At 33.6% G+C, this 11,653-nt stretch overlaps 1 protein-coding gene across 1 annotated transcript; it reads left to right on the top strand.

The window, feature by feature from the left end:
• The first annotated feature begins 5,444 nt into the window (after window positions 1-5,444).
• On the top strand, window positions 5,445-10,421 carry LOC129222950 (serine/threonine-protein phosphatase 6 regulatory ankyrin repeat subunit C-like). Its single transcript, XM_054857512.1, has one exon. The coding sequence runs from the start codon at window positions 5,445-5,447 to the stop codon at window positions 10,419-10,421; it is 4,977 nt and encodes a 1,658-aa protein (XP_054713487.1).
• Window positions 10,422-11,653: the final 1,232 nt, after the last annotated feature.

The raw sequence follows: 11,653 nt of genomic DNA, 5'->3' as shown, positions 1-11,653 counted from the left end.
AAAATTGAAAAAAGTAATATATTTTTATGGCTGTGCTAACAAAGGGCGTACCACAACTATGGAACCTGGGCCAAATTGAAAATATCAAAAAGAGATTAAAATTCATGATTGATATTTCTAAGTTCCACCAAAATGGAAGAGATCGGTGTAGTACATTCTGTCAAGAGGCCGCAAAATAAAGGATAAAGTATAATATAGTTAAATAGAAATGAAAGAGACTAATTAGTTAACAAATATTTTATTGATTTCCTCCCCCATTTTGGGGATGTATATGTCGTGTATTTTATTCATTTTCTCCCTGATGGAGAGAAAAAATTTTAAATATAAGTTTTTATTTATTTATTTTTTCTAGTGACTCAAGAATTTAAATGGAATATCAACGTCATTTTTTTCCTGGTGCGGAGTAGAGATGCGACAATGCATTAGCATATCGGTCAGCGGCCACTTTAACAATTTTTTTCAGCCGATTTTTACCGATTAATCCGCGTAAAGATGCCACGAAGTGCCCACGGTAACATTCGTACACATATATGATCAATAAAGACTGGGATGCCTCGAAAAATTATATTTCTTCTAAGGCTGCCGCGAATCGAAAAAGTTTGGGAACACCTGCGCTATGGGATAGAATCGAAACCAAAAGTGAAACTTTTCGGAAAACGATGGTCCGCGTTTCTATTCCCTAGTTTTGAATATATGAAAAAGAAAAAAAGCTACATTTTAATTTAAAAATGTAGATTTCACATGTTAAGAGCATCTGTTAAATAAGTGGAGGCAAAACCAGAAAGTTAGAAAATTTGAAGAGAATGATGAAATTTTTTCAACAAACACTACCTTTATGTTGGTATGATGAGTATGATTTTTGAGACTTTGATACTAATTTATATACCTGAAATTATTTTCGTTAGTAAATATTGGGCAAAATTTGACTATATTTAAAATTAAGCTGCCCAGCCACCAGAAAAAATGTCAATGCTTTATTGAAGGTATTTAATAAACGCCCTTTCATAATAATCGAAGCTTTCTTTTTTATTACTAATTTAAAATGGAAATATTTTCTTAGTTACTCCGTAAAATTACACATACAAATGTCTATGTATGCAGGCAGTCGAGGAGGGGGGCGGGGGAGGGAATAACAGTTGCAATTTGGCCTTGAGCTCACAGATTGGCCCTGTAAACGAGATGCCTGTTCAAAATTTTGTTTTGCGATTTTTTTTTCTTTTTTTTTTTTTTAACTATGGGAATTTAGGAGTTTACTAACGAAAATTTTTTCTAGCATTTCATTTGCATTGGGCTGCGAAAAAACAAAGAAATAAATGCACCAAAATAAAAAAAAAACTGATCTGATTAAAACAAAAAATTTATCTTCGTACTGAAATGAGAAATTTATATTAAACAAAGTATAGAATACGCAAATTTGCTATCCATTGCAAATTTTATTAAGGAACGGCTCCAGATGGGGACGGGTACCCCCTCATTTGAGCTCAAGAAGAGTAATATGTGACACGACCCCTCCCCCCTTTTCTGAATAACCCTCTCTAAAAGCAGAAGTTGGATCCGCCCTTGATTTATGCATGCTCTGACTGATTCGAGCACTTTATTATGTAAGCATGTATGTAAGTTTGTAGCAATGTGTCTTTTGTCCCAAAGGCCCGCCATTTCAAATTTTCTGGAATGGAGGGAGGGGGATAATGTCCCCCCCTCCATTCTAGAAACTTACATTATAAGTGCTCGAATCAGTCAAATTGTGCGCAATGCATTTAATTAAAAAAAAAAAAAAACCCACCAAATTCGTACAAAAATGCCCAATTTCAGAAACATTTCAAAAATCCAGGGGGAAAGGGCAATTGAATCCCTGATCACCCATATGACGGGCATGGTTGTATGTGTTGAGGGGGGGGGGGTTCATGGGACAGAACTGCGCTGCCATTAAAATTTTCTTTACAGGTATTTTGGTTTCGTTCTTGGGGGGGGGGGGGGGGGGGTTCACGGTGAGTTATAATAAAACAAGTAACTGCATTTAAACTGTGTAACTGCTTGTTTGTGGCTTATTATTAGTGCTTGCTTTTCAAACGTGGTGCAATTCGATTTTTTAAAAATAATTTTTCATATTTGCCTCTTATGTGATATTAAAAATATTTTTAAATTAATTAAAACAAATTGGATGAATAAAACACAATTTAGGAATGGTTCTTAAGTTCAATTATTAACTAATATATTTAAATCATTAAAAATAAAAAATTGTTTTTGTTAAATGTTTTTTTCTCAACTGTACACCATTAATGAAGTAACTTAACTTGATCCGTAACGATTGTATCAAAAGAATTGCTTCATTTTGCTTATCGCCAAATAAGGCGATAAACAAAAGAATCTAGCAACCTTTTTCAAATATGGCGGCTGGATTTTGCTGTATTTAACGGACGGTAAACATTTGTAAAAGCGGTTTCAGTTAAAGATACCGTTTTCTGACTCACATCGCTTTTCAACCTTCCAAACGAGCTATTTACTTTTTGACTAAAGATTATTTGGCTCTTCATATATTTTTTTCTGTACTTGCTTGCTTGATAATTCTTCCTTTTTGTTGGTCTTTTTCGTTGCTGTTTGAATCACCAGTTTTTAGGGTTCATAGCAGTGATAAAACAACTCATCTTTCAGATGACAAATCGCACCAATTCGAAATCAAAACTATGCGCATCGAGAGAAAAACCCTCGCCTTCCTCCTAAGTTTTACGTAGCTGGTTTGGTTTTTCGTAGAGAGTGTTTTTTGATATTTGTGAGCCACCGCGTCTCATAATTACTTTACAAAAATATCGAAAAATACTGTTTGGAGGTGTTTGAATGTAAGAAATCAGCTCTTACTTTCGTACCCGAAACGAAACCAAATGTGAGTGCGTTTAGTCCTAGGATTTGGCATACGGACTACTTTCTCGAGAATCTACTATCAGAAAGTACTCTTTCAATTTTTGGCTATTAACTTGATATTACTGTTCGAATAGTGGTGTGAATAATAAACGGAAAGAGTTAGTATGTCTGTTGCTGTTGATTCTTATCAGGCAGATAAACAATTTATATCACGTTCTTATGCCTCAAAAGAAGAGTTCATTGGGAAATATAAGAACATCTACTGTGGAACAGAAAACGCCAAAAAACTTTATATCCTGGTTTTAACAGAAATCACCGAGGCAATGTCAGAGGGCTGTGTTGATAAATTAGAAAAACTGAGCAAGTTTATTGATTACATACATGATGCAGAAGATCAAGTAACTTTGAGAGATTTTTATGAAAAGGCTGATAACCCTGTCAAGGACACTAATTTAGTTATTTTAGCATGCAAACATAATATGATAAAATGTTTAGAATACCTACTTAGGAGTGATAGTAAAATTCTTGGTAACTTATCTGTTGTCTCCAAAGGAACCACTATATTTCCATATGATATGGATGAATCTAGCCATAATGCATTTTATTATGCTATACGTTCTGGTAATGTTGAGCTTCTTGAAACACTCATTAATAAATGGCCAGGAAATTATTTTGCTGGACATCTCAAAGAATTAGATGAAATTCTTTCATTAGCTTATGATGAATTAAAGCTAAAAAATGTATCACTGTCAGAACAAATAGAAATTTTCGTTGAAAATAAATTAATAAACCTCCGTTTCTTCTCCAGTGCTTCTGGAAAATATAAGAATGTAAAAGGTTTTTGTAATAACATCAAAGAACGAATTGATTTAGTTCTTCAAAATATTAAGCTATTAAACGATGAATACTCAAATACAAAAAAAGTTGATGAAAAATTTTTATTCATAACGAAGTTTATCGCACAAAATATTCATGTATTGAAACAGCAGTGCAAATCAACCTATGATAGACTACCTTGGGAAGAAATAGAGTTTTGTCTAGTTAGTTTTGTTTTTTCTTGCTCTGAGCAAAAAGAAATTAATTTGTTTTATAATGCCTTCTTGAATAAAGGTCAGATACTAAATCACTTGGATAATTTTGCACGGAGACTTGAAGAAGAAAAAAATTATTTAGAAAGTGTCAACATCGATAAACTGGCTGATCTACCAAAGTTGAACCGTGAAAAAATTATTGCAGTAATCATTAGTAATCATCCTGAATTTGAAGAATTGTACAACACTTATAAACAAATCAGGGATATTCATTCCTTAGAGAAAATTAATAATTACATAAAACTGGCGTTATCAACAAATCCTAAAGAAAGGGAAGGACAGTTAATTATCACAAGGGTTTTACAAGTTATAGGGGAATATTTGAAGAACACATTAGAATCCCCTAAACTGTCTAACAATACAAGCGAGCTTCTTCTGCTGTCATTACCGAAGAACACAAGAGAAGTCATTATTGATTTACGTAATTCCCTATCCCATGCTCATTCACTCTCAAAGAGAGCAGAGATTGAAGAAAATGCTGATAACTTTTTTATTGGTGTTCAGAATGATACTAAAAAAGTTGGTGATGTAATTGAGAACATTCTTTATAACAGCAAAATTAAAACTGTTGAAATTCTTCTCAAAAAAATTGTCATTAGTGAAAACTTAGATGAAATAAAAGAAGTCATGGAAGCACTTAAGCATGCTAAACTAGAGAAGATTAATTCAGAAACTTTTGTCACGATCGAACAGCGAAAGATTGAAAAGCTCATAGCAGAATTAAGTAATTGTGTAACTAAAAAGACTACTCTCGAGTTACAGTTATTTGATAAAATTAATAACATATTAAATTGTGTTAGAACTCAATCAGAAAACATCAAAACTGATTATTTAATGCTGTTCGCAACATTAAAGAGTTTCAGTTTTGACTTTGGTGATACTAAGATTGATGACAATGTTATTCGAGGTATGAAATTACGTGCCTATAAAGCATTAGAGGATTCTGTTCCACAAATAGAAGCTCACACCCTTAAAGAAATTGCTGCATTATCAAAGAACATTTACCATAGTGTTAGGTCAAGAATGCAAGGGGACAGCCTTGATATGGTAAATAAATTGACTTGTGAGATTTTTTACCTTGTTGAATTTCAAACAGGTGATGTCAAGTGGATTGAGGGATTAAGAGAAAAGTTAAACGAGAAAGGTTCTTTTCTTCCTATACACAAACAAAGGAAGACTTTCAGTATGTCAGAAGAAAAATATAGTAATCAGCTGGAACTGAAGGTATCAGAACTGAAAGGTATTTTAAAGAATAATGCATTAAGTGGCAAATTAATTGAAGAACTCCCTTTGTATAAGAGAAATAAAAAATTACAAGCCGTAGTAGAAATGCTTGTTCTTGACATCATGTCAATTTTGGGTAGCTCAAAGAATCATTTAGAAAATAATTTACTTTTTTTAGATGAAAACACTCCGTTACTTACTGGAAAATGTTTGCGCAATCACTTGGCACACGATAATGCCTTGGTTGATGTATTGCTATCTAATTGTTCAATGGCTGTTGTTTTAAATGCTAAAAAACTTACTTCAGAAAATATAGTGAAAAGTAAGAAAAAAGTTGGCAAGTTAGTGAAAGATGATCCTTCTAAATTAAAGGATAAGTATAATCAAGGCCTTATCAGTATTACTAACCAGGAAGGAATGTTTGCTGCATTGAAAGATGGGAATCTTGAAAAATTAAAGGATTATCTCAAAAAAGGAGCAGACATGAATGCTAGATCTATTGATGCATCAACTGCATTACATTTTGCTGCTATGGGATCTAGTCTTGAGATTACAAAATTTGTCCTTAGTCAAAACTTAGATCCAAATATTAAGGACATTTATGGTCGGAGCCCAGTACATATTGCTGCTGCATATGGAAGAACAAATATTGTTAAGTTTTTTGTAAAGGAAGTAGGTTTGCAGATTGATGAAGTCGATAATTATGATAAGACACCACTACACATGGCAGCCGTAAATGGTCACAAGGATACTGTTGAAGTTTTATTGAAATATGGAGCAGCTACTATTGCTCTAGATATGGGTGGTCTTTCACCTGTTTATTATGCAATAAGGAATAATCATGTTGACGTTGCTAAAGTTTTATTGGTAAAAGATGCCAATGTTGACATTAATGAGGCAATGGGTGGCTTTACTCCATTACATGAAGCTGCAGAAAGTGGGCATCTGGAGTTGGTTAATTTTTTACTTCAAAAAAAGGCAAATGTTGATGCAAGAAACGACAGAGATTGGACACCCTTACATGCAGCAGCTTATAATGGATATTTGGAAATAGTAGAGGCTCTAATTCTGGAAGGGGCTAATGTTAATGCTTGTGTCATAAATGGTTGTACATCTTTATATTATGCAATAGAAATTGGTCATGAAAAGATAGTTAACATTCTATTAAAGCATGGAGCTAACATTGAAGCTGTTGACAAAACCTACAGGAACACACCTTTACACTTGGCAGCAAAATATGGACATGAGGAAATTGTTAAATCTTTACTGAAAAAGAAGGCTAATACCAGAGTTATCAATGTGACAGGTATGACTCCATTGCACCTTGCAGCACAGAGTGGTCATCTTGGAATATCGATAGCTCTCCTTGAACATGGTGTTGATATTGATGCACGAGATAAAAATAATGCTACACCATTATACTATGCAATAGAAGGTGGTCATAAGAAAGTTGCTGAATTATTAATTGGAAAAAAGGCAGATATTAATACAAGAGCTAATGCTAATTTCACACCATTGCATATAGCTGCACTGAAAGCCCACAAAGATATCATTGAACTCCTAATAAGAAATAAAGCTAGAGTCGATGTACAAAACATCAAAGGTGAAACACCACTACATGCAGCTGCCTTAAACGGTAGCAGAGATATTGTGGATCTCCTGATAAAAAATAAAGCTAAAGTTGATGCTAGAACTTATGATGGTATGGCACCACTGCATTCTGCTGCACTAAATGGCAATGGAGATGCTATAATAGTTCTTCTAGGAAATAAGGCTGAAGTAAATGCTAAAGCTAAACATGGTCTTACACCATTACATGCAGCTGTGGTAGAAGGCCACAAAGAAGTAGTTAGCCTTTTAATTAAAAATGGAGCTGAAGTTGATGTAGAAGGTGTTGCAGGTAGTACACCATTACATTTAGCTGTGGAAGCAGGTCATAAAGAAATAATCAAGATTCTGGCTGCAAACGGAGCCAATGTTAATGTTAAAAGTTTAAACTTAACACCATTACTGTCTGCTATTAAATTCAATGCCAAGGAAATTGTTGAAGTCCTTATAGAAAATGGTGCAAATATTAATGAAGAGGATGGGAAACCTTTATCAGTAGCAGTTTTTGCTGGTTATAAAGATATTGTTGAAATTTTGTTAAGAAACAAAGCTCATGTTGATATAAAATGTCCTGATAACACTACACTATTACATATTGCTGCTAAAAGAGGTCATAAAGATATAGTTAAAATTTTAATAACAAACAGAGTTGATGTTAATGCAGCAACCCGAGATAATACAACTCCATTATATTTTGCAGCACAAGAAGGTCATGTCGACGTTGTTGAAGCTTTGATTGTAAACGGAGCTAATGTTAATGCTGTAAATGCTAATGGTGCTGCGCTACATGTAGCAGCATTATCTGGTCATGATGAGGTTGTTGAACTCTTGATAAATAATGGAGCAAAAATTAATGTTAAGGACTACGATAATAGAACCCCTTTAGAATTAGCAGTTTCATATGGTCATTTAAAAGTGGTTGAAATGATACTGAATAGCAAAAACGTAGACTTAAATGCTAAAGGCAATAGAGGCTATACAATACTGCACATTGCTTCACAAGAAAGTAACTTTGAAATGGTAAAATATTTAGTAGAGAAGGGTTGTGATATTAATGCCAAAAATGTTTCTGCTTCAAAACCTATACATATTGCAGCTAGAGAAGGTTTCAAAGACGCTGTACAGTTTTTCCTCAGCAAAGGGTTAAGTGTTAATGAGTTTGGTAATGCTAATCAGACATTATTGCACTATGCTGCAATGAAAGGTCGGCTAGAAGTCATACAATACTTGGCAGCACAAGGTGCTGATGTTAATGCTAAAGATACCAGTGGCATAACACCCATGCATCTTGCTGCTATCTTTGGGTACAAAGAAGTTATTGAAGTTTTATTAAAAAATGGTGCAGTTTATAACACTGTTGACATGCTGCATAGAAGTCCATTAGAAATGACCAAGAACAAAGATGTTATCAATTTATTGCTTTCAACTCAAAAATTATTTGAGTCTGTAAAATGTAATAGCTCTTCTGAGGTTCAGAATAACATTGGAACTGGAGCATTTGTTAATGCAAAAAATGCCAAAGGTGAAATGCCATTACACTATGCTGCATGGAAAGGGTATGATGGAGTGGTCAAGTGTCTGTTAGAGAATAAAGCCAATCCTAACGTGGTTGGTAGTAAAGGATTTACTCCACTACATTACGCTGCTAAGTTCTCACGTGTAAAAATTATAAAAGTTCTTCTGTCCCATGGAGCTATATATAATGCTCTTTCTGATAGTGGCAAAACACCATCTGATTTTGCTGTTGATAGAGACCTAATTGCTTTATTTAAGTTAATTGGTGAGTCAATAAAAAAAGTCAAAAATGATGATGTTCGAATTATTAATGAGCTAAATAAGATAAAGGATATTGATACAGTAAGAGCACTTATGAGTGCTCGTACTAGGGAAAACAAAACATTAATAATAATTGCAATGCAAAGTAACTTTTCAAAGGTTGAGCAGTTAAAAATGATTTTGCAAAGTGATGCCGAAGGCCAGATTAATGAAGCGTCACAACTCTTGAATCAAGGCAATTATCAAAGTGCTTTAAAAGTTTTTAGAAGTGTATTTGAAAGAAGAAAAGAAATACTTGGATCAGATAATCCTGGCACATTAGATATTCAGACACATATTGCTAGAATACTGTGTGCACAAGGCACTTTCCAAGAAGCTTTGAGTAACTTTAAAGAGATTTTTCAAAAACAGGAAGAAATGCTGGGTGCCAATGATAAGGATACCTTGAATACAAGAAGTTTAATTGCTTTTGTGCTGCATAGACTGGGAAAAGATGAAGAAGCTTTTAATATTTATCAAGAAGTGTGTCCAAAGCAAAAGGAAGTAGCAGGGCCAAATCATTCAGATACTTTAGATTCACAATTTCATTTGGCATTAGTATTGGATAAATTAGGAAAATACGAAGAGGCATTAAATATCAATAAAGAGGTGTATGAGAAAAGAAAAGAAATGTCAGGTGCAAGTGACCCATCCACTTTGCGTGCTCGAAATAACATTGCATTGGTACTTTCTAACCAGGGTAAATATGAAGAGGCATTAAAAATCTATCATGAAGTTCTTGCAAAGAAGAAGGTGGTATTTGGCATTAATCATGCTGATACCTTGAGAACATTACATAACATTGCTGGAATACTTAGTAATCAAAAAAAATATCATGAAGCGTTGAAAGCTCATCAAGAACTTTTAAGCATCCAACAAACTGCTTTGGGATTATATCACCCTGATACATTGATGACCCAATATAACATTGCAAAAACATTTTTTGCTCAAGCAAAATGGATTGCTGCTCTTAAAGTCTACAAAGAAATTTTCAATCCAATGGAAGCTATTTTTGGATCGTATCATCCAACTGTTTTGGATATTTCCAATGAGATAGAAAGTCTTAATGTCAGGTTTAAGATTGAGGGTCACAAAGAATCGGAGATTCTTCAGCATCTGCAGAAAGACATTAACATTGCTATTAGTAATGGTGATGTACAAACTGTTCAGCATCTATTAAAACACGGAGCCGAAGCCAATGAGAAAGATATTGATGGGAGAACACCATTACATTATGCTGTTGACAACGGGCAGATGCATATTGTAAAACTCTTGCTAAAAAATGGAGCTGATGTCACTGAAGTTACTAATAAAGGCAATACATCATTACACACTGCTACTTCAAAAGGTCATAAAGAAATCCTAGAGGTTCTGATTAAACATGTCAGCTCTGATAAATTAAATGATTTCCTTAATGCTAAAACAACTTCTAATGGTACTACATCACTTCATGTTGCTGCTAAAGGTGGTTACTACGAAATAGTAAAATCTTTGATAAGACATGGTGCAATTTATAAAATCGAAAATAGAGAAGGTAAAACCCCTATCAATGTTTCCAAGGATCAGAAAATCGTTCACTTTCTCCAATTAGTTGAAGAATTATTTGAAGATGCAAGAAAGGGTAATTTTGAAATTATCAGCAAGTTGAGAGAAGTAGATCAAGATGAAATTTTTACTCTATTAAATGCTCGCAATAATCAAGGACACACAGTAGTTCAAGTTGCTATCGCTAATGGTCACAGAAATATTGCAAGTAAATTGTTCGAAATTCTAAAAGATCTGCATCAAAATTTGCAAAGTGTTCAAAAAAGTTTGAAACGTTGAATAATATTATTGAAATATTCATGAATATAATGTCAAATCAATAATACAATATTTGAAAAAGCTAACAAGTGAAATAATGTGATACTTTTAGTGTACAGGCTACTTTATATTCTACCATTTAATTGTATTACCGTATATACTCGCGTAGTAGACGATCTCGCGTATAAGGCGACCTCCCTACTTTTAAGAGAAAAATGGGGGGGGGGAATCGAACCCGCCTATAAGTCGAGTCTCTACTTTTGGAAAAAACAGGAGCATTTTGCCACTGATTTTGAATTTAAACGTTTTACATGGGGGAAGAAAATGAAATGTAATCAACATTTTTATGTTAAAAACCATTTGATTTTTATTCTTATGCACCAAAAGGTTTCACTTTTGCGATTGCGATTTTTGTAAAGGGTTCGATTTTGCTGTTACGATTCTTTTCTTTGTTGCATTTATTTTGATTTTATATCGATAAAATTTTATGCTGTAGCCATATATTATTATTAAAAAATGGCGACTATCCTGAAAATTTGTATATGGCAATCCCCGCACTTTTTTTTACCATGTAAAATCATAGCAGAATGTTTAAGTATTTACTTCTTTAGCATCTGCTTACAAGGGATGGACTAAAATTGGGGAAAATGTTCATGTTTTTGAGTGTTTTTTTTTCTAAGAAAAAATGGGGGGGGGGGGGTTGTAAATTCTGCCCCTGTCTAAGTTAACCCCCTAACTTTAACCCTCATTTTTTGTAATAAATTTCTCGATTTATTATGCGAGTATATACGGTAGACATACTTGTTGCATTTTCATCTATAAAAACTCAGGTTTGTGAGCAAATTTTTAACTTCAGTTCTTTATTCCATTTTAAATGTTGATTATAGCACAGTTATATTGCTTCAATTGTAAAATGTTTTCCAAAATAATGCTCAGTTTTCAAGAAGAAATTAAAAGGTCTAACATCCAACCTCTTTTGTTCTTTTCAAAGTGTTATTTTATTTACAAAAACATCTCGCATATTTCTTTTTTTTAATTTTGTAATACCACTACAGTGTCGAGTCCAGTTTTATTTCAGTGTGTCATGGCAAAATTGTAGCCTTAGCAAAGACTTAGGTAACCCCAAACTCAAACTTCACAGGAACAACATCGACATTCATAATAGCAATGCAACGAATATTCGGCTTCGGCCAAATACTGTTCTCGAACTCCACAACTAGCCGTGGCGAACGGTTCCAATTGAAAAAGGGGTG

This window comes from Uloborus diversus, chromosome 5 (genome assembly GCF_026930045.1).
Source record: "Uloborus diversus isolate 005 chromosome 5, Udiv.v.3.1, whole genome shotgun sequence".
NCBI lineage: Eukaryota > Metazoa > Arthropoda > Arachnida > Araneae > Uloboridae > Uloborus > Uloborus diversus.
This window is presented reverse-complemented; position numbering and strand designations above follow the sequence as displayed.